The sequence below is a fragment of the Rutidosis leptorrhynchoides genome, chromosome 4 (genome assembly GCF_046630445.1).
Source record: "Rutidosis leptorrhynchoides isolate AG116_Rl617_1_P2 chromosome 4, CSIRO_AGI_Rlap_v1, whole genome shotgun sequence".
Classification (NCBI taxonomy): domain Eukaryota; kingdom Viridiplantae; phylum Streptophyta; class Magnoliopsida; order Asterales; family Asteraceae; genus Rutidosis; species Rutidosis leptorrhynchoides.
This window is the reverse complement of record NC_092336.1, coordinates 645,048,701-645,074,356: the sequence shown is the minus strand read 5'-3', so window position 1 is coordinate 645,074,356 and position 25,656 is coordinate 645,048,701. Positions and strand designations below refer to the sequence as shown.

General features: G+C 34.9%; 1 protein-coding gene across 1 annotated transcript; it reads right to left on the bottom strand.

Annotated features, from left to right (window-relative positions):
- On the bottom strand, positions 1–24,547 carry LOC139843192 (uncharacterized). Its single transcript, XM_071833256.1, has 2 exons — positions 23,519–24,547; positions 1–336 (listed from the first exon to the last, which is right to left on the bottom strand). The coding sequence occupies exons 1-2, from the start codon at positions 24,545–24,547 to the stop codon at positions 1–3; spliced, it is 1,365 nt and encodes a 454-aa protein (XP_071689357.1).
- Between the last annotated feature and the right edge of the window lie 1,109 nt (positions 24,548–25,656).

The window sequence follows — 25,656 nt, the reverse complement described above, 5'->3', positions numbered from 1 at the left end:
TTAAATTTTAAAAGGTCCCCACAAATCTAAATGAATTAAATCACCAAGATTTGTGGTTTTTTGTTCACTTAATGGAAAAGATAATCTTGTTTGTTTAGCCTTATGACAGATTTCACAAGGTTCAGTATTTAAATCACCTTTTAAAGAAAGTTTAGTTTTAAGAACATTAAGAACTTGATCTGAAGGATGACCTAATCTAGCATGCCAAAGTTTACAAGATGCATAACAATTACTCACACAAATATTAGCAGTAAAAGAAGAATCATGAGTATCATCAAAAACATATAATCCACCATCCTGTTTACCAGTCCCTTTTATTTTCAAGTCCTTCAAATCCTGAATATAACATCTTTTATCATCAAACCTAACACTTAATTTATTATCTTTTGACAATTTGTATACAGACATTAAGCTAACATAGTATTCAGGCACAACAAGTGTAGTGACCCGAACTTTTTCATGTTTATATATATTAATTGAGATTGATATTTACATGATTAAATGTTTCCAACATGTTAAGCAATCAAACTTGTTAAGACTTGATTAATTGAAATATGTTTCATATAGACAATTGACCACCCAAGTTGACCGGTGATTCACGAACGTTAAAACTTGTAAAAACTATATGATGACATATATATGGATATATATATAGTTAACATGATAATATGATAAGTAAACATATCATTAAGTATATTAACAATGAACTACATATGTAAAAACAAGACTACTAACTTAATGATTTTTAAACGAGACATATATGTAACGATTATCGTTGTAAAGACATTTAATGTATATATATATCATATTAAGAGATATTGATACATGATAATATCATGATAATATAATAATTTAAAATCTCATTTGATATTATAAACATTGGGTTAACAACATTTAACAAGATCGTTAACCTAAAGGTTTCAAAACAACACTTACATGTAACGACTAACGATGACTTAACGACTCAGTTAAAATGTATATACATGTAGTGTTTTAATATGTATTTATACACTTTTGAAAGATTTCAATACACTTATCAAAATACTTCTACTTAACAAAAATGCTTACAATTACATCCTCGTTCAGTTTCATCAACAATTCTACTCGTATGCACCCGTATTCGTACTCGTACAATACACAGCTTTTAGATGTATGTACTATTGGTATATACACTCCAATTATCAGCTCTTAGCAGCCCATGTGAGTCACCTAACACATGTAGGAACCATCATTTGGCAACTAGCATGAAATATCTCATAAAATTAAAAAATATGAGTAATCATTCATGACTTATTTACATGAAAACAAAATTACATATCCTTTATATCTAATCCATACACCAACGACCAAAAACACTTACAAACACTTTCATTCTTCAATTTTCTTCATCTAATTGATCTCTCTCAAGTTCTATCTTCAAGTTCTAAGTGTTCTTCATATATTCTACAAGTTCTAGTTACATAAAATCAAGAATACTTTCAAGTTTGCTAGCTCACTTCCAATCTTGTAACGTGACCATCCAACCTCAAGAAATCTTTGTTTCTTACAGTAGGTTATCATCCTAATACAAGGTAATAATCATATTCAAACTTTGGTTCAATTTCTATAACTATAACAATCTTATTTCAAGTGATGATCTTACTTGAACTTGTTTTCGTGTCATGATTCTGCTTCAAGAACTTCGAGCCATCCAAGGATCCGTTGAAGCTAGATCAATTTTTCTCTTTTCCAGTAGGGTTATCCAAGGAACTTAAGGTAGTAATGATGTTCATAACATCATTCGATTCATACATATAAAGCTCTCTTATTCGAAGGTTTAAACTTGTAATCACTAGAACATAGTTTAGTTAATTCTAAACTTGTTCGCAAACAAAAGTTAATCCTTCTAACTTGACTTTTAAAATCAACTAAACACATGTTCTATATCTATATGATATGCTAACTTAATGATTTAAAACCTGGAAACACGAAAAACACCGTAAAACCGGATTTACGCCGTCGTAGTAACACCGCGGGCTGTTTTGGGTTAGTTAATTAAAAACTATGATAAACTTTGATTTAAAAGTTGTTATTCTGAGAAAATGATTTTTATTATGAACATGAAACTATATCCAAAAATTATGGTTAAACTCAAAGTGGAAGTATGTTTTCTAAAATGGTCATCTAGACGTCGTTCTTTCGACTGAAATGACTACCTTTACAAAAATGACTTGTAACTTATTTTTCCGACTATAAACCTATACTTTTTCTGTTTAGATTCATAAAATAGAGTTCAATATGAAACCATAGCAATTTGATTCACTCAAAACGGATTTAAAATGAAGAAGTTATGGGTAAAACAAGATAGGATAATTTTTCTCATTTTAGCTACGTGAAAATTGGTAACAAATCTATTCCAACCATAACTTAATCAAATTGTATTTTATATTATGTAATCTTGAGATACCATAGACACGTATACAATGTTTCGACCTATCATGTCGACACATCTATATATATTTCGGAACAACCATAGACACTCTATATGTGAATGTTGGAGTTAGCTATACAGGGTTGAGGTTGATTCCAAAATATATATAGTTTGAGTTGTGATCAATACTGAGATACGTATACACTGGGTCGTGGATTGATTCAAGATAATATTATCGATTTATTTCTGTACATCTAACTGTGGACAACTAGTTGTAGGTTACTAACGAGGACAGCTGACTTAATAAACTTAAAACATCAAAATATATTAAAAGTGTTGTAAATATATTTTGAACATACTTTGATATATATGTATATATTGTTATAGGTTCGTGAATCAACCAGTGGCCAAGTCTTACTTCCCGACGAAGTAAAAATCTGTGAAAGTGAGTTATAGTCCCACTTTTAAAATCTAATATTTTTGGGATGAGAATACATGCAGGTTTTATAAATGATTTACAAAATAGACACAAGTACGTGAAACTACATTCTATGGTTGAATTATCGAAATCGAATATGCCCCTTTTTATTAAGTCTGGTAATCTAAGAATTAGGGAACAGACACCCTAATTGACGCGAATCCTAAAGATAGATCTATTGGGCCTAACAAACCCCATCCAAAGTACCGGATGCTTTAGTACTTCGAAATTTATATGATATCCGAAGGGTGTCCCGGAATGATGGGGATATTCTTATATATGCATCTTGTTAATGTCGGTTACCAGGTGTTCACCATATGAATGATTTTTATCTCTATGTATGGGATGTGTATTGAAATATGAAATCTTGTGGTCTATTATTATGATTTGATATATATAGGTTAAACCTATAACTCACCAACATTTTTGTTGACGTTTTAAGCATGTTTATTCTCAGGTGATTATTAAGAGCTTCCGCTGTCGCATACTTAAATAAGGACGAGATTTGGAGTCCATGCTTGTATGATATTGTGTAAAAACTGCATTCAAGAAACTTATTTTGTTGTAACATATTTGTATTGTAAACCATTATGTAATGGTCGTGTGTAAACAGGATATTTTAGATTATCATTATTTGATAATCTACGTAAAGCTTTTTAAACCTTTATTGATGAAATAAAGGTTATGGTTTGTTTTAAAATGAATGCAGTCTTTGAAAAACGTCTCATATAGAGGTCAAAACCTCGCAACGAAATCAATTAATATGGAACGTTTTTAATCAATAAGAACGGGACATTTCAGTTGGTATCCGAGCGTTGGTCTTAAAGAACCAGAATTTTGCATTAGTGTGTCTTATCGAGTTTGTTAGGATGCATTAGTGAGTCTGGACTTCGACCGTGTTTACTTGAAAAATGATTGCTTAACAAATTTTGTTGGAAACTATATATTTTTAACATGTGAATATTATGTGATATATTAATCTCTTAACGCGTTTGATATTATGTGATAGATTTCTACCTCTAGAACAAGTCCAATTGACTCACCTAATAATAATGAAGAGTTAAATGTAAATTGGAATAATTCGTGGACTGATTCACAAGTTCCCGAAGAGGAACCGGAAGAAGAGTCGGAACAGGAAGAAGAATCGGAACCGGAAGAAGAATCGGAACCGGATGAAGAAATAGAACCGGTGGGGGAAATAATAAAACGGTTAAGTAAAAGAAAATCCTCAACCAACCAACCAAGGTTAATTATGGTCAATGGTGTTTTCGCCAAGGAAGTAAAATATTGGGAGGATTACCAATTCTCCGATGAATCGGATTCCGACGAGAATTCCGATGATGTTATAGAAATTACCCCAACTGAATTTAAAAAGACAAAAGAAAATAATAAGGGAAAGGGCATAAAAATAGAGAAATCTAATTCCAATCCCGATGAACTTTATATGTATCGTCAACCCCCGAAGTCCTTAAGTTGTAACAATGACCCTGGAACCTCTAAACCACCAGGTTTTTCTAAACCAATGTGGAAAATAACGGCTCGTATTAGGGGAACATCATATATCCCTAGAAACTTGGCAAAACGAACCAAAACTGAAGAAGAAGAAACAAGTGAGTCGGAATAAGATAGTTGTATTCATGTGGTGTAATATATGTAATATAGTGTGCTTATGCTTTATGATATATGTAAAAATTGCTTGTATTAATAAGTATTTTTTTTAATGAATCTAACTCTTGTCTATTTTACAGTATAAAAACACAAAATGGATAGACAACCCAATATTTTAAGAGACCTACCCGGAGACATGATTGATGAAATCTTGTCTAGAGTCGGCTAGAATTCCTCGGCACAACTATTTAAGGCGAGATCAGTTTGTAAGACATTCGAAGAACGTTCCAAGAATGTCTTGGTTTATAAGAGACTTTCGTTTGAAAGATGGGGGATATCACATTGGGAAACCCATAAGTTACGATGTGTTTACTTTGACGCATATATTGCGGGGAACCCAAATGCTATTTTACGCAACGGGTTAAGAAATTATTTTGACTCAATATATCCGAATATTGGACTTCGTGATTTAGAAAAAGCGGCTAACATGCAACATAAAGAAGCATGTTATGCTTACGGATTAGTAATGTTCGCTTCTCACCAAAGTGAGAACAAGAACATCGGGCTACAACTATTAAACAAAACGTTTCCACAAGTGACGGAGTCGGTAATTGGGGTAAGAAATGAGGTTTTTAGATTATTACGGGACTGTTGGACATTACGTAACCCTCGTCCCTTTGACGACGTTACAACACGCTGTCTTATCAACGGCCATAACGGTTATGTTCCATAAGACCAAGGATGGGAAGTAGTCCTAGTAAAACCAGAATGCATGACTTGTTTCTGGACGTATGAATTACGTGTCTTTATTGCCTTTGCTGAACGACTTGTGTACTAGCTAGAATTATCTTCACAACTATCTTGTATCAAAGTTATTGTGTACTATATTTCATGCTTTATGTAAAATAAGCGGTATTGTAAGTTTGTAAAATATTGTATAAAAGTTTGAACGCGAAATATTATTATAATCAGTTTTTCATATAGAATTGTAGTAGTTGAATTGTATATTAGCTACTAAGTATGAACTTAACGGGTAGGTACTACCCGAATTTAAACTTATAAAACGCTAATATGAAGAAAAAGCTTTTATAAATGAGTTCATATTATGCTACGAAATACTATTAACTACTCTTAATATTCTGTATGATTAACTTGTTCCATTTGACTATTTTGAAGGAAATGGCACCGACTACTCGACACACCGTGAATATGAATGAAGAGGAATTCCGTACTTTTCTAGCTTCAAACATAGCCGCAGTACAGGCTGCGCTACATACCAATAATAACCTTGGATCTGGCAGTACAGGAAATCGTGTAGGATGCACCTACAAAGAATTCACTGCCTGCAAACCTTTGGAATTTGATGGAACCGAAGGACCGATCGGATTGAAACGGTGGACCGAGAAGGTCGAATCGGTGTTTGCCATAAGTAAGTGTACTGAAGAGGACAAAGTGAAGTACGCTACGCATACCTTCACAGGTTCTGCGTTAACATGGTGGAATACCTATCTAGAGCAAATAGGACAAGACGATGCGTACGCACTACCGTGGTCAGCATTCAAGCACTTGATGAACGAGAAGTACCGTCCCAGAACTGAGGTCAATAAGCTCAAGACAGAACTTAGAGGGTTACGAACCCAAGGATTTGATATTACCACGTACGAAAGACAATTCACAGAATTGTACCTATTGTGTCAGGGAGCATTCGAAGATGAGGAAGAGAAGATCGACGCGTTTGTGAAAGGATTACCGGAAAGAATCCAAGAAGATATAAGTTCACACGAGCCCGCCTCTATACAACAGGCATGTAGAATGGCTCACAAACTAGTGAACCAGATTGAAGAAAGAATTAAAGAACAGACTGCTGAAGAGGCCAATGTGAAGCAAGTCAAAAGAAAGTGGGAGGAAAATGGTGATAAGAATCACCAATACAACAACAACAGCAATTACAACAATAATCGCAACAATTATCCCAACAATCGCAACATCAATCGCAACTACAACAAACGGCCCAACAACAACAACAACAACAACAACAACAGCAACTACAACAACCATCCCAACAACAATAATAACCGCAACAACAACAACAATCAGAAGCAGCTATGCCAAAGGTGTGAAAAGTATCACTCGGGGTTCTGCACCAAATTTTGCAACAAGTGTAAAAGAAATGGTCATAGCGCGGCGAAGTGTGAGGTCTACGGACCAGGGGTTAATAGAACGAAAGGAACGAATGGTGTCGGAACGAGTAATGGCGGAGCAAGTAGTGTCGGAGCAAGTTATGCCAATGTAGTTTGCTATAAATGTGGAAAACCGGGCCACATTAGTAGAAATTGCCCGAACCAGGAGAACACGAATGGACAAGGTCGCGGAAGAGTTTTCAATATTAATGCGGCAGAGGCACAGGAAGACCCGGAGCTTGTTACGGGTACGTTTCTTATTGACAATAAATCTGCTTACGTTTTATTTGATTCGGGTGCGGATAGAAGCTATATGAGTAGAGATTTTTGTGCTAAATTAAGTTGTCCATTGACGCCTTTGGATAGTAAATTTTTACTCGAATTAGCAAATGGTAAATTAATTTCAGCAGATAATATATGTCGGAATCGAGAAATTAAACTGGTTAGCGAAACATTTAAGATTGATTTGATACCAGTAGAGTTAGGGAGTTTTGATGTGATAATCGGTATGGACTGGTTGAAAGAAGTGAAAGCAGAGATCGTTTGTTACAAAAATGCAATTCGCATTATACGAGAAAAAGGAAAACCCTTAATGGTGTACGGAGAAAAGGGCAACACGAAGCTACATCTTATTAGTAATTTGAAGGCACAAAAACTAATAAGAAAATGTTGCTATGCTGTTCTAGCACACGTCGAGAAAGTACAAACTGAAGAAAAGAGCATCAATGATGTTCCCATTGCAAAAGAATTTCTCGATGTATTTCCGAAAGAATTACCGGGATTACCCCCACATCGATCTGTTGAATTTCAAATAGATCTTGTACCAGGAGCTGCACCAATAGCTCGTGCTCCTTACAGACTCGCACCCAGCGAGATGAAAGAACTGCAAAGCCAATTACAAGAACTTTTAGAGCGTGGTTTCATTCGACCAAGCACATCACCGTGGGGAGCTCCTGTTTTGTTTGTCAAGAAGAAAGATGGTACTTTCAGGTTGTGTATCGACTACCGAGAGTTGAACAAACTTACCATCAAGAACCGCTACCCGCTACCGAGAATCGACAACTTATTTGATCAACTACAAGGCTCGTCTGTTTATTCAAAGATTGACTTACGTTCCGGGTATCATCAAATGCGGGTGAAAGAAGATGATATTCCAAAGACTGCTTTCAGAACACGTTACGGTCATTACGAGTTTATGGTCATGCCGTTTGGTTTAACTAATGCACCAGCTGTGTTCATGGACCTTATGAACCGAGTGTGTGGACCATACCTTGACAAGTTTATCATTGTTTTCATTGATGACATACTTATTTACTCAAAGAATGACCAAGAACACGGTGAACATTTGAGAAAAGTGTTAGAAGTATTGAGGAAGGAAGAATTGTACGCTAAGTTTTCAAAGTGTGCATTTTGGTTGGAAGAAGTTCAATTCCTCGGTCACATAGTGAACAAAGAAGGTATTAAGGTGGATCCGGCAAAGATAGAAACTGTTGAAAAGTGGGAAACCCCGAAAACTCCGAAACACATACGCTAGTTTTTAGGACTAGCTGGTTACTACAGAAGGTTCATCCAAGACTTTTCCAGAATAGCAAAACCCTTGACTGCATTAACGCATAAAGGGAAGAAATTTGAATGGAAGGATGAACAAGAGAAAGCGTTTCAGTTATTGAAGAAAAAGCTAACTACGGCACCTATATTGTCATTGCCTGAAGGGAATGATGATTTTGTGATTTATTGTGACGCATCAAAGCAAGGTCTCGGTTGTATATTAATGCAACGAACGAAGGTGATTGCTTATGCCTCTAGACAATTGAAGATTCACGAGCAAAATTATACGACGCATGATTTGGAATTAGGCGCGGTTGTTTTTGCATTAAAGACTTGGAGGCACTACTTATATGGGGTCAAAAGTATTATATATACCGACCACAAAAGTCTTCAACACATATTTAATCAGAAACAACTGAATATGAGGCAGCGTAGGTGGATTGAATTGTTGAATGATTACGACTTTGAGATTCATTACCACCCGGGGAAGGCAAATGTGGTAGCCGATGCCTTGAGCAGGAAGGACAGAGAACCCATTCGAGTAAAATCTATGAATATAATGATTCATAATAACCTTACTACTCAAATAAAGGAGGCGCAACAAGGAGTTTTAAAAGAGGGAAATTTAAAGGATGAAATACCTAAAGGATCGGAGAAGCATCTTAATATTCGGGAAGACGGAACCCGGTATAGGGCTGAAAGGATTTGGGTACCAAAATTTGGAGATATGAGAGAAATGGTACTTAGAGAAGCTCATAAAACCAGATACTCAATACATCCTGGAACGGGGAAGATGTACAAGGATCTCAAGAAACATTTTTGGTGGCCGGGTATGAAAGCCGATGTTGCTAAATACGTAGGAGAATGTTTGACGTGTTCTAAGGTCAAAGCTGAGCATCAGAAACCATCAGGTCTACTTCAACAACCCGAAATCCCGGAATGGAAATGGGAAAACATTACCATGGATTTCATCACTAAATTGCCAAGGACTGCAAGTGGTTTTGATACTATTTGGGTAATAGTTGATCATCTCACCAAATCAGCACACTTCCTGCCAATAAGAGAAGATGACAAGATGGAGAAGTTAGCACGACTGTATTTGAAGGAAGTCGTCTCCAGACATGGAATACCAATCTCTATTATCTCTGATAGGGATGGCAGATTTATTTCAAGATTCTGGCAGACATTACAGCAAGCATTAGGAACTCGTCTAGACATGAGTACTGCCTATCATCCACAAACTGATGGGCAGAGCGAAAGGATGATACAAACGCTTGAAGACATGCTACGAGCATGTGTTATTGATTTCGGAAACAGTTGGGATCGACATCTACCGTTAGCAGAATTTTCCTACAACAACAGCTACCATTCAAGCATTGAGATGGTGCCGTTTGAAGCACTTTATGGTAGAAAGTGCAGGTCTCCGATTTGTTGGAGTGAAGTGGGGGATAGACAGATTACGGGTCCGGAGATTATACAAGAAACTACCGAGAAGATCATCCAAATTCAACAACGGTTGAAAACCGCCCAAAGTCGACAAAAGAGCTACGCTGACATTAAAAGAAAAGATATAGAATTTGAAATTGGAGAGATGGTCATGCTTAAAGTTGCACCTTGGAAAGGCGTTGTTCGATTTGGTAAACGAGGGAAATTAAATCCAAGGTATATTGGACCATTCAAGATTATTGATCGTGTCGGACCAGTAGCTTACCGACTTGAGTTACCTCAACAACTCGCGGCTGTACATAACACTTTCCACGTCTCGAATTTGAAGAAATGTTTTGCTAAAGAAGATCTCACTATTCTGTTAGATGAAATCCAAATCAACGAAAAACTTCAATTCATCTAAGAACCCGTCGAAATAATGGATCGTGAGGTTAAAAGACTTAAGCAAAACAAGATACCAATTGTTAAGGTTCGATGGAATGCTCGTAGAGGACCCAAGTTCACCTGGGAGCGTGAAGATCAGATGAAGAAGAAATACCCGCATCTATTTCCAGAAGATTCGTCAACACCTTCAACAGCTTAAAATTTCGGGACGAAATTTATTTAACGGGTAGGTACTGTAGTGACCCGAACTTTTTCATGTTTATATATATTAATTGAGATTGATATTTACATGATTAAATGTTTCCAACATGTTAAGCAATCAAACTTGTTAAGGCTTGATTAATTGAAATATGTTTCATATAGACAATTGACCACCCAAGTTGACCGGTGATTCACGAACGTTAAAACTTGTAAAAACTATATGATGACATATATATGGATATATATATAGTTAACATGATACTATGATAAGTAAACATATCATTAAGTATATTAACAATGAACTACATATGTAAAAACAAGACTACTAACTTAATGATTTTTAAACGAGACATATATGTAACGATTATCGTTGTAAAGACATTTAATGTATATATATATCATATTAAGAGATATTCATACATGATAATATCATGATAATATAATAATTTAAAATCTCATTTGATATTATAAACATTGGGTTAACAACATTTAACAAGATCGTTAACCTAAAGGTTTCAAAACAACACTTACATGTAACGACTAACGATGACTTAACGACTCAGTTAAAATGTATATACATGTAGTGTTTTAATATGTATTTATACACTTTTGAAAGACTTCAATACACTTATCAAAATACTTCTACTTAACAAAAATGCTTACAATTACATCCTCGTTCAGTTTCATCAACAATTCTACTCGTATGCACCCGTATTCGTACTCGTACAATACACAGCTTTTAGATGTATGTACTATTGGTATATACACTCCAATGATCAGCTCTTAGCAGCCCATGTAAGTCACCTAACACATGTGGGAACCATCATTTGGCAACTAGCATGAAATATCTCATAAAATTACAAAAATATGAGTAATCATTCATGACTTATTTACATGAAAACAAAATTACATATCCTTTATATCTAATCCATACACCAACGACCAAAAACACCTACAAACACTTTCATTCTTCAATTTTCTTCATCTAATTGATCTCTCTCAAGTTCTATCTTCAAGTTCTAAGTGTTCTTCATATATTCTACAAGTTCTAGTTACATAAAATCAAGAATACTTTCAAGTTTGCTAGCTCACTTCCAATCTTGTAAGGTGACCATCCAACCTCAAGAAATCTTTGTTTCTTACAGTAGGTTATCATCCTAATACAAGGTAATAATCATATTCAAACTTTGGTTCAATTTCTATAACTATAACAATCTTATTTCAAGTGATGATCTTACTTGAACTTGTTTTCGTGTCATGATTCTGCTTCAAGAACTTCGAGCCATCTAAGGATCCGTTGAAGCTAGATCCATTTTTCACTTTTCCAGTAGGTTTATCCAAGGAACTTAAGGTAGTAATGATGTTCATAACATCATTCGATTCATATATATAAAGCTATCTTATTCGAAGGTTTAAACTTGTAATCACTAGAACATAGTTTAGTTAATTCTAAACTTGTTAGCAAACAAAAGTTAATCCTTCTAACTTGACTTTTAAAATCAACTAAACACATGTTCTATATCTATATGATATGCTAACTTAATGATTTAAAACCTGGAAACACGAAAAACACCGTAAAACTGGATTTACGCCGTCGTAGTAACACTGCGGGCTGTTTTGGGTTAGTTAATTAAAAACTATGATAAACTTTGATTTAAAAGTTGTTATTCTGATAAAATGATTTTTATTATGAACATGAAACTATATCCAAAAATTATGGTTAAACTCAAAGTGGAAGTATGTTTTCTAAAATGGTCATCTAGACGTCGTTCTTTCGACTGAAATGACTACCTTTACAAAAACGACTTGTAACTTATTTTTCTGACTATAAACCTATACTTTTTCTATTTATATTCATAAAATAGAGTTCAATATGAAACCATAGCAATTTGATTCACTCAAAAAGGATTTAAAATGAAGAAGTTATGGGTAAAGCAAGATTGGATAATTTTTCTCATTTTAGCTACGTGAAAATTGGTAACAAATCTATTCCAACCATAACTTAATCAACTTGTATTGTATATTATGTAATCTTGAGATACCATAGACACGTATACAATGTTTCGACCTATCATGTCGACACATCTATATATATTTCGGAACAACCATAGACACTCTATATGTGAATGTTGGAGTTAGCTCTACAGGGTTGAGGTTGATTCCAAAATATATATAGTTTGAGTTGTGATCAATACTGAGATACGTATACACTGGGTCGTGGATTGATTCAAGATAATATTTATCGATTTATTTCTGTACATCTAACTGTGGACAACTAGTTGTAGGTTACTAACGAGGACAGCTGACTTAATAAACTTAAAACATCAAAATATATTAAAAGTGTTGTAAATATATTTTGAACATACTTTGATATATATGTATATATTGTTATAGGTTCGTGAATCAACCAGTGGCCATGTCTTACTTCCCGACGAAGTAAAAATCTGTGAAAGTGAGTTATAGTCCCACTTTTAAAATCTAATATTTTTGGGATGAGAATACATGCAGGTTTTATAAATGATTTACAAAATAGACACAAGTACGTGAAACTACATTCTATGGTTGAATTATCGAAATCGAATATGCCCCTTTTTATTAAGTCTGGTAATCTAAGAATTAGGGAACAGACACCCTAATTGACGCGAATCCTAAAGATAGATCTATTGGGCCTAACAAACCCCATCCAAAGTACCGGATGCTTTAGTACTTCGAAATTTATATCATATCCGAAGGGTGTCCCGGAATGATGGGGATATTCTTATATATGCATCTTGTTAATGTCGGTTACCAGGTGTTCACCATATGAATGATTTTTATCTCTATGTATGGGATGTGTATTGAAATATGAAATCTTGTGGTCTATTATTATGATTTGATATATATAGGTTAAACCTATAACTCACCAACATTTTTGTTGACGTTTTAAGCATGTTTATTCTCAGGTGATTATTAAGAGCTTCCGCTGTCGCATACTTAAATAAGGACAAGATTTGGAGTCCATGCTTGTATGATATTGTGTAAAAACTGCATTCAAGAAACTTATTTTGTTGAAACATATTTGTATTGTAAACCATTATGTAATGGTCGTGTGTAAACAGGATATTTTAGATTATCATTATTTGATAATCTACGTAAAGCTTTTTAAACCTTTATTGATGAAATAAAGGTTATGGTTTGTTTTAAAATGAATGCAGTCTTTGAAAAACGTCTCATATAGAGGTCAAAACCTCGCAACGAAATCAATTAATATGGAACGTTTTTAATCAATAAGAACGGGACATTTCAGTTGGTATCCGAGCGTTGGTCTTAGAGAACCAGAATTTTGCATTAGTGTGTCTTATCGAGTTTGTTAGGATGCATTAGTGAGTCTGGACTTCGACCGTGTTTACTTGAAAAATGATTGCTTAACAAATTTTGTTGGAAACTATATATTTTTAACATGTGAATATTATGTGATATATTAATCTCTTAACGCGTTTGATATTATGTGATAGATGTCTACCTCTAGAACAAGTCCCATTGACTCACCTAATAATAATGAAGAGTTAAATGTAAATTGGAATAATTCGTGGACTGATTCACAAGTTCCCGAAGAGGAACCGGAAGAAGAGTCGGAACCGGAAGAAGAATCGGAACCGGAAGAAGAATCGGAACCGGATGAAGAAATAGAACCGGTGGGGGAAATAATAAAACGGTTAAGTAAAAGAAAATCCTCAACCAACCGACCAAGGTTAATTATGGTCAATGGTGTTTCCGCCAAGGAAGTAAAATATTGGGAGGATTACCAATTCTCCGATGAATCGGATTCCGACGAGAATTCCGATGATGTTATAGAAATTACCCCAACTGAATTTAAAAAGACAAAAGAAAATAATAAGGGAAAGGGCATAAAAATAGAGAAATCTAATTCCAATCCCGATGAACTTTATATGTATCGTCAACCCCCGAAGTCCTTAAGTTGTAACAATGACCCTGGAACCTCTAAACCACCAGGTTTTTCTAAACCAATGTGGAAAATAACGGCTCGTATTAGGGGAACATCATATATCCCTAGAAACTTGGAAAAACGAACCAAAACTGAAGAAAAAGAAACAACTGAGTCGGAATAAGATAGTTGTATTCATGTAGTGTAATATATGTAATATAGTGTGCTTATGCTTTATGATATATGTAAAAATTGCTTGTATTAATAAGTATTTTTTTTTTTATGAATCTAACTCTTGTCTATTTTACAGTATAAAAACACAAAATGGATAGACAACCCAATATTTTAAGAGACCTACCCGGAGACATGATTGATGAAATCTTGTCTAGAGTCGGCCAGAATTCCTCGGCACAACTATTTAAGGCGAGATCAGTTTGTAAGACATTCGAAGAACGTTCCAAGAATGTCTTGGTTTATAAGAGACTTTCGTTTGAAAGATGGGGGATATCACATTGGGAAACCCATAAGTTACGATGTGTTTACTTTGACGCATATATTGCGGGGAACCCAAATGCTATTTTACGCAACGGGTTAAGAAATTATTTTGACTCAATATATCCGAATATTGGACTTCGTGATTTAGAAAAAGCGGCTAACATGCAACATAAAGAAGCATGTTATGCTTACGGATTAGTAATGTTCGCTTCTCACCAAAGTGAGAACAAGAACATCGAGCTACAACTATTAAACAAAACGTTTCCACAATTGACGGAGTCGGTAATTGGGGTAAGAAATGAGGTTTTTAGATTATTACGGGACTGTTGGACATTACGTAACCCTCATCCCTTTGACGATGTTACAACACGCTGTCTTATCAACGGCCATAACGGTTATGTTCCAAAAGACCAAGGATGGGAAGTAGTCCTAGTAAAACCAGAATGCATGACTTGTTTCTGGACGTATGAATTACGTGTCTTTATTGCCTTTGCTGAACGACTTGTGTACTAGCTAGAATTATCTTCACAACTATCTTGTATCAAAGTTATTGTGTACTATATTTCATGCTTTATGTAAAATAAGCGGTATTGTAAGTTTGTAAAATATTGTATAAAAGTTTGAACGCGAAATATTATTATAATCAGTTTTTCATATAGAATTGTAGTAGTTGAATTGTATATTAGCTACTAAGTATGAACTTAACGGGTAGGTACTACCCGAATTTAAACTTATAAAACGCTAATATGAAGAAAAAGCTTTTATAAATGAGTTCATATTATGCTACGAAATACTATTAACTACTCTTAATATTCTGTATGATTAACTTGTTCCGTTTGACTATTTTGAAGGAAATGGCACCGACTACTCGACACACCGTGAATATGAATGAAGAGGAATTCCGTACTTTTCTAGCTTCAAACATAGCCGCAGTACAGGCTGCGCTACATACCAACAATAACCTTGGATCTGGCAGTACAGGAAATCGTGTAGGATGCACCTACAAAGAATTCACTCCCTGCAAACCTTTGGAATTTGATGGAACCGAAGGACCGATCGGATTGAAACGGTGGACCGAGAAGGTCGAATCGGTGTTTGCCATAAGTAAGTGTACTGAAGAGGACAAAGTGAAGTACGCTACGCATACCTTCACAGGTTCTGCGTTAACATGGTGGAATACCTATCTAGAGCAAGTGGGACAAGACGATGCGTACGCACTACCGTGGTCAGCATTCAAGCACTTAATGAACGAGAAGTACCGTCCCAGAACCGAGGTCAATAAGCTCAAGACAGAACGTAGAGGGTTACGAACCCAAGGATTTGATATTACCCCGTACGAAAGACGATTCACAGAATTGTGCCTATTGTGTCAGGGAGCATTCGAAGATGAGGAAGAGAAGATCGACGCGTTTGTGAAAGGATTACCGGAAAGAATCCAAGAAGATATAAGTTCACACGAGCCCGCCTCTATACAACAGGCATGTAGAATGGCTCACAAACTAGTGAACCAGATTGAAGAAAGAATTAAAGAACAGACTGCTGAAGAGGCCAATGTGAAGCAAGTCAAAAGAAAGTGGGAGGAAAATGGTGATAAGAATCACCAATACAACAACAACAGCAATTACAACAATAATCGCAACAATTATCCCAACAATCGCAACATCAATCGCAACTACAACAAACGGCCCAACAACAACAACAACAACAACAACAACAACAACAACAGCAACTACAACAACCATCCCAACAACAATAATAACCGCAACAACAACAACAATCAGAAGCAGCTATGCCAAAGGTGTGAAAAGTATCACTCGGGGTTCTGCACCAAATTTTGCAACAAGTGTAAAAGAAATGGTCATAGCGCGGCGAAGTGTGAGGTCTACGGACCAGGGGTTAATAGAACGAAAGGAACGAATGGTGTCGGAACGAGTAATGGCGGAGCAAGTAGTGTCGGAGCAAGTTATGCCAATGTAGTTTGCTATAAATGTGGAAAACCGGGCCACATTATTAGAAATTGCCCGAACCAGGAGAACACGAATGGACAAGGTCGCGGAAGAGTTTTCAATATTAATGCGGCAGAGGCACAGGAAGACCCGGAGCTTGTTACGGGTACGTTTCTTATTGACAATAAATCTGCTTACATTTTATTTGATTCGGGTGTGGATAGAAGCTATATGAGTAGATATTTTTGTGCTAAATTAAGTTGTCCATTGACGCCTTTGGATAGTAAATTTTTACTCGAATTAGCAAATGGTAAATTAATTTCAGCAGATAATATATGTCGGAATCGAGAAATTAAACTGGTTAGCGAAACATTTAAGATTGATTTGATACCAGTAGAGTTAGGGAGTTTTGATGTGATAATCGGTATGGACTGGTTGAAAGAAGTGAAAGCAGAGATCGTTTGTTACAAAAATGCAATTCGCATTATACGAGAAAAAGGAAAACCCTTAATGGTGTACGGAGAAAAGGGCAACACGAAGCTACATCTTATTAGTAATTTGAAGGCACAAAAACTAATAAGAAAAGGTTGCTATGCTGTTCTAGCACACGTCGAGAAAGTACAAACTGAAGAAAAGAGCATCAATGATGTTCCCATTGCAAAAGAATTTCTCGATGTATTTCCGAAAGAATTACCGGGATTACCCCCACATCGATCTGTTGAATTTCAAATAGATCTTGTACCAGGAGCTGCACCAATAGCTCGTGCTCCTTACAGACTCGCACCCAGCGAGATGAAAGAACTGCAAAGCCAATTACAAGAACTTTTAGAGCGTGGTTTCATTCGACCAAGCACATCACCGTGGGGAGCTCCTGTTTTGTTTGTCAAGAAGAAAGATGGTACATTCAGGTTGTGTATCGACTACCGAGAGTTGAACAAACTTACCATCAAGAACCGCTACCCGCTACCGAGAATCGACGACTTATTTGATCAACTACAAGGCTCGTCTGTTTATTCAAAGATTGACTTACGTTCCGGGTATCATCAAATGCGGGTGAAAGAAGATGATATTCCAAAGACTGCTTTCAGAACACGTTACGGTCATTACGAGTTTATGGTCATGCCGTTTGGTTTAACTAATGCACCAGCTGTGTTCATGGACCTTATGAACCGAGTGTGTGGACCATACCTTGACAAGTTTGTCATTGTTTTCATTGATGACATACTTATTTACTCAAAGAATGACCAAGAACACGGTGAACATTTGAGAAAGGTGTTAGAAGTATTGAGGAAGGAAGAATTGTACGCTAAGTTTTCAAAGTGTGCATTTTGGTTGGAAGAAGTTCAATTCCTCGGTCACATAGTGAACAAAGAAGGTATTAAGGTGGATCCGGCAAAGATAGAAACTGTTGAAAAGTGGGAAACCCCGAAAACTCCGAAACACATACGCCAGTTTTTAGGACTAGCTGGTTACTACAGAAGGTTCATCCAAGACTTTTCCAGAATAGCAAAACCCTTGACTGCATTAACGCATAAAGGGAAGAAATTTGAATGGAAGGATGAACAAGAGAAAGTGTTTCAGTTATTGAAGAAAAAGCTAACTACGGCACCTATATTGTCATTGCCTGAAGGGAATGATGATTTTGTGATTTATTGTGACGCATCAAAGCAAGGTCTCGATTGTGTATTAATGCAACGAACGAAGGTGATTGTTTATGCCTCTAGACAATTGAAGATTCACGAGCAAAATTATACGACGCATGATTTGGAATTAGGCGCGGTTGTTTTTGCATTAAAGACTTGGAGGCACTACTTATATGGGGTCAAAAGTATTATATATACCGACCACAAAAGTCTTCAACACATATTTAATCAGAAACAACTGAATATGAGGCAGCGTAGGTGGATTGAATTGTTGAATGATTACGACTTTGAGATTCATTACCACCCGGGGAAGGCAAATGTGGTAGCCGATGCCTTGAGCAGGAAGGACAGAGAACCCATTCGAGTAAAATCTATGAATATAATGATTCATAATAACCTTACTACTCAAATAAAGGAGGCGCAACAAGGAGTTTTAAAAGAGGGAAATTTAAAGGATGAAATACCCAAAGGATCGGAGAAGCATCTTAATATTCTGGAAGACGGAACCCGGTATAGGGCTGAAAGGATTTGGGTACCAAAATTTGGAGATATGAGAGAAATGGTACTTAGAGAAGCTCATAAAACCAGATACTCAATACATCCTGGAACGGGGAAGATGTACAAGGATCTCAAGAAACATTTTTGGTGGTCGGGTATGAAAGCCGATGTTGCTAAATACGTAGGAGAATGTTTGACGTGTTCTAAGGTCAAAGCTGAGCATCAGAAACCATCAGGTCTACTTCAACAACCCGAAATCCCGGAATGGAAATGGGAAAACAATACCATGGATTTCATCACTAAATTGCCAAGGACTACAAGTGGTTTTGATACTATTTGGGTAATAGTTGATCGTCTCACCAAATCAGCACACTTCCTGCCAATAAGAGAAGATGACAAGATGGAGAAGTTAGCACGACTGTATTTGAAGGAAGTCGTCTCCAGACATGGAATACCAATCTCTATTATCTCTGATAGGGATGGCAGATTTATTTCAAGATTCTGGCAGACATTACAGCAAGCATTAGGAACTCGTCTAGACATGAGTACTGCCTATCATCCACAAACTGATGGGCAGAGCGAAAGGACGATACAAAAGCTTGAAGACATGCTACGAGCATGTGTTATTGATTTCGGAAACAGTTGGGATCGACATCTACCGTTAGCAGAATTTTCCTACAACAACAGCTACCATTCAAGCATTGAGATGGCGCCGTTTGAAGCACTTTATGGTAGAAAGTGTAGGTCTCCGATTTGTTGGAGTGAAGTGGGGGATAGACAGATTACGGGTCCAGAGATTATACAAGAAACTACCGAGAAGATCATCCAAATTCAACAACGGTTGAAAACCGCCCAAAGTCGACAAAAGAGCTACGCTGACATTAAAAGAAAAGATATAGAATTTGAAATTGGAGAGATGGTCATGCTTAAAGTTGCACCTTGGAAAGGCGTTGTTCGATTTGGTAAACGAGGGAAATTAAATCCAAGGTATATTGGACCATTCAAGATTATTGATCGTGTCGGACCAGTAGCTTACCGACTTGAGTTACCTCAACAACTCGCGGCTGTACATAACACTTTCCACGTCTCGAATTTGAAGAAATGTTTTGCTAAAGAAGATCTCACTATTCTGTTAGATGAAATCCAAATCAACGAAAAACTTCAATTCATCGAAGAACCCGTCGAAATAATGGATCGTGAGGTTAAAAGACTTAAGCAAAACAAGATACCAATTGTTAAGGTTCGATGGAATGCTTGTAGAGGACCCGAGTTCACCTGGGAGCGTGAAGATCAGATGAAGAAGAAATAACCGCATCTATTTCCAGAAGATTCGTCAACACCTTCAACAGCTTAAAATTTCGGGACGAAATTTATTTAACGGGTAGGTACTGTAGTGACCCGAACTTTTTCATGTTTATATATATTAATTGAGATTGATATTTACATGATTAAATGTTTCCAACATGTTAAGCAATCAAACTTGTTAAGACTTGATTAATTGAAATATGTTTCATATAGACAATTGACCACCCAAGTTGACCGGTGATTCACGAACGTTAAAACTTGTAAAAACTATATGATGACATATATATGGATATATATATAGTTAACATGATACTATGATAAGTAAACATATCATTAAGTATATTAACAATGAACTACATATGTAAAAACAAGACTACTAACTTAATGATTTTTAAACGAGACATATATGTAACGATTATCGTTGTAAATACATTTAATGTATATATATATCATATTAAGAGATATTCATACATGATAATATCATGATAATATAATAATTTAAATTCTCATTTGATATTATAAACATTGGGTTAACAACATTTAACAAGATCGTTAACCTAAAGGTTTCAAAACAACACTTACATGTAACGACTAACGATGACTTAACGACTCAGTTAAAATGTATATACATGTAGTGTTTTAATATGTATTTATACACTTTTGAAAGACTTCAATACACTTATCAAAATACTTCTACTTAACAAAAATGCTTACAATTACATCCTCGTTCAGTTTCATCAACAATTCTACTCGTATGCACCCATATTCGTACTCGTACAATACACAGCTTTTAGATGTATGTACTATTGGTATATACACTCCAATGATCAGCTCTTAGCAGCCCATGTGAGTCACCTAACACATGTGGGAACCATCATTTGGCAACTAGCATGAAATATCTCATAAAATTACAAAAATATGAGTAATCATTCATGACTTATTTACATGAAAACAAAATTACATATCCTTTATATCTAATCCATACACCAACGACCAAAAACACCTACAAACACTTTCATTCTTCAATTTTCTTCATCTAATTGATCTCTCTCAAGTTCTATCTTCAAGTTCTAAGTGTTCTTCATATATTCTACAAGTTCTAGTTACATAAAATCAAGAATACTTTCAAGTTTGCTAGCTCACTTCCAATCTTGTAAGGTGACCATCCAACCTCAAGAAATCTTTGTTTCTTACAGTAGGTTATCATCCTAATACAAGGTAATAATCATATTCAAACTTTGGTTCAATTTCTATAACTATAACAATCTTATTTCAAGTGATGATCTTACTTGAACTTGTTTTCGTGTCATGATTCTGCTTCAAGAACTTCGAGCCATCCAAGGATCCGTTGAAGCTAGATCAATTTTTCTCTTTTCCAGTAGGGTTATCCAAGGAACTTAAGGTAGTAATGATGTTCATAACATCATTCGATTCATACATATAAAGCTCTCTTATTCGAAGGTTTAAACTTGTAATCACTAGAACATAGTTTAGTTAATTCTAAACTTGTTCGCAAACAAAAGTTAATCCTTCTAACTTGACTTTTAAAATCAACTAAACACATGTTATATATCTATATGATATGCTAACTTAATGATTTAAAACCTGGAAACACGAAAAACACCGTAAAACCGGATTTACGCCGTCGTAGTAACACCGCGGGCTGTTTTGGGTTAGTTAATTAAAAACTATGATAAACTTTGATTTAAAAGTTGTTATTCTGAGAAAATGATTTTTATTATGAACATGAAACTATATCCAAAAATTATGGTTAAACTCAAAGTGGAAGTATGTTTTCTAAAATGGTCATCTAGACGTCGTTCTTTCGACTGAAATGACTACCTTTACAAAAATGACTTGTAACTTATTTTTCCGACTATAAACCTATACTTTTTTCGTTTAGATTCATAAAATAGAGTTCAATATGAAACCATAGCAATTTGATTCACTCAAAACGGATTTAAAATGAAGAAGTTATGGGTAAAACAAGATTGGATAATTTTTCTCATTTTAGCTACGTGAAAATTGGTAACAAATCTATTCCAACCATAACTTAATCAAATTGTATTGTATATTATGTAATCTTGAGATACCATAGACACGTATACAATGTTTCGACCTATCATGTCGACACATCTATATATATTTCGGAACAACCATAGACACTCTATATGTGAATGTTGGAGTTAGCTATACAGGGTTGAGGTTGATTCCAAAATATATATAGTTTGAGTTGTGATCAATACTGAGATACGTATACACTGGGTCGTGGATTGATTCAAGATAATATTATCGATTTATTTCTGTACATCTAACTGTGGACAACTAGTTGTAGGTTACTAACGAGGACAGCTGACTTAATAAACTTAAAACATCAAAATATATTAAAAGTGTTGTAAATATATTTTGAACATACTTTGATATATATGTATATATTGTTATAGGTTCGTGAATCAACCAGTGGCCAAGTCTTACTTCCCGACGAAGTAAAAATCTGTGAAAGTGAGTTATAGTCCCACTTTTAAAATCTAATATTTTTGGGATGAGAATACATGCAGGTTTTATAAATGATTTACAAAATAGACACAAGTACGTGAAACTACATTCTATGGTTGAATTATCGAAATCGAATATGCCCCTTTTTATTAAGTCTGGTAATCTAAGAATTAGGGAACAGACACCCTAATTGACGTGAATCCTAAAGATAGATCTATTGGGCCTAACAAACCCCATCCAAAGTACCGGATGCTTTAGTACTTCGAAATTTATATCATATCCGAAGGGTGTCCCAGAATGATGGGGATATTCTTATATATGCATCTTGTTAATGTCGGTTACCAGGTGTTCACCATATGAATGATTTTTATCTCTATGTATGGGATGTGTATTGAAATATGAAATCTTGTGGTCTATTATTATGATTTGATATATATAGGTTAAACCTATAACTCACCAACATTTTTGTTGACGTTTTAAGCATGTTTATTCTCAGGTGATTATTAAGAGCTTCCGCTGTCGCATACTTAAATAAGGACGAGATTTGGAGTCCATGCTTGTATGATATTGTGTAAAAACTGCATTCAAGAAACTTATTTTGTTGTAACATATTTGTATTGTAAACCATTATGTAATGGTCGTGTGTAAACAGGATATTTTAGATTATCATTATTTGATAATCTACGTAAAGCTTTTTAAACCTTTATTGATGAAATAAAGGTTATGGTTTGTTTTAAAATGAATGCAGTCTTTGAAAAACGTCTCATATAGAGGTCAAAACCTCGCAACGAAATCAATTAATATGGAACGTTTTTAATCAATAAGAACGGGACATTTCAACAAGAACATCAAAAACTGTGATATGATCATTAATTTTTAAGTTTCTAATACTTTTAATTAATGCTTGAGTACCATTTGGATGTCTAACAGTTAGATTTAAGTCTGAAATATTTACCAAATTGAATAAGCCTTTTTCAGAAAGTGTCATGTGTTGATTTGCACCAGAATCAATAACCCAACCCTTAAAAACATTTTTAGATTGAGAATTAAGAGCATTAAAGTATTTATTAAAATTTGCATTAAACTTTACACTGCAATTAAAGAAAGTACCTGCCATATTAGACTGAGTATTAGATTCAGGTGTTTCATTTATAAGACTTAAAAGCTTCATCTTCTGCTCATTTGAGAAAGAAAGAGGAGAAGAACTTGTACTAGCTTCTTTAGAAGCTGTAGTATTGTTAGAAACACTTTTAAAATTGTTTTGAGATTGATATCCTTGATTTGGTTTACAACTGTTATTATTATTATTAAAATTTCTCTTATATCCAGGAGGATATCCAACAATTTCAAAACATCTATCAATGGTATGACCAAGCTTATTGCATTTTTTACATTTTAGATTTTGATTTGGTCCTCTTCCATTATTAAATCTTGAATTGCTATCATTAGAATTAATATCTTTATTAGAAGTTTGAGCAATAAAAGCAGATGTTTGAGGTTTAGTAATCACAATTTCTTTTAGATTTATATCTCTATCTGATTCTTCCCTAGACAAAATAGCATAAGCACTTTTCACATCAGGCAAGAGATCCCTAAACAAAATATTACTTCTAATAGACATATAGCAATCATTTAAGCCCATTAAAAATTGCATTAGCTTTTGAACCTTATTTTGTTCCTTAACAAACTCACCAGCAGGACAATTACAAACATTACCACAAGTACAAGCAGGACCAGTTATCACACAATCATATTGTTTCCATAAACTATTCAAACTGTGATAATAATCAGATAAACTGTTTTCATTTTGTTTGATAGAATTTATCTTATGATGCAGATTATAAATGATTAAACCATCTATCTTGTTGTAAGTTTCTTTTAATTCATTCCATACATGAGTAGCATTAGTAGAAAAAATTTGACCAGAATAAAGCTCATCACAAATTGATCCAAGTATCCATGAAAGAACAACACTATTACACATATCCTATTGATTTTGAAGAGTAGCATCAGTAGCATGCCTTTGAAAAGTTCCATTGATAAAACCAAGTTTATTTTCAGTACACAAAGCTAATAACATAGATCTACTCCATATATTATTATTTTCTGTTCCTTTGAGTTTATTAGAAATAAAAGGTGTACCAGTAGTTGTATCACTTGCATGAAGATACAAAGGATCACTAAAATCAAGTTTATTAATCAAAGTAATAGCACCTTGTTCAACCATATCAACAATTAAGAGAGAAACAAATAAAGAACAGATATAACAGATAAGCAATAACAGATATCGAGATATAATAAAACCAGATAAACAGAACAAGCAAATAAGATCCTAGGTCAAGAATCTTAAACCGTGCTTGATCAGGTATTCATGAGTTTCAAGAACTCAGAACAAGAGTCGGGCATGGTGATTCAGTCAAATAAAGGGAAAACAAAAACACACAATAAAGAAAACACAAATAAATTCGAGACTCCCCTTTGTAGATCACCACAAAATAGAAGAAACGAATGAAAAGAAGCAGCGGAAGACAATTTCAGATAAGATGCCCAAATTTCACAAACCCTAACCCAAATTTTAGGGTTTCTTCAAACAATTTTGATAAGGAGAGAAAGCGAAGAACACAGATCCACAATCGAACCCAGAAAGAAAGAAGAACTTGAAGAAACCTTGTTCCAACAACCCAACGAACAAACACTAAATTTCTTCAATCGAATGATGAAACCAAACACAAATCAACGAACCGTACGCTCTAATACCATGCTAAAATATATCAGATTCGATTACAAAATACTTCAATCTTCAAAATTACAATCTTAACTTTGATGAAAATAAACTCGAATAGACTAAAATCTCTCAAACAGCAAATATCAAAATTACAATCACTATAAGTGATTGATTAAATGAATAACAGAAGCACTATATTGATCTGATGAAGATGAAGATGATTAGGGTTTCAGATATTGTGTATTTTTGAGAGAAAACCACAATTTTGAGAACGAATGACTGAAAGTGGTGTTTGATTTCTGAACATTTATCGGGTGCGTTTGCAACTGCTGTGAATTTTCGGTTAAGAGTAAGAGTATGATCTTTGG

Coding starts and splice junctions, on each gene's coding strand:
- LOC139843192 (XM_071833256.1), bottom strand. CDS start 24,547: ATGTGTAATAGTGTTGTTCTTTCATGGATACTTGGATCAATTTGTGAT. Junction 337..23,518: donor AAAAAGGCTTATTCAATTTG/GTAAATATTTCA, acceptor TGTTATATTCAG/GATTTGAAGGACTTGAAAAT.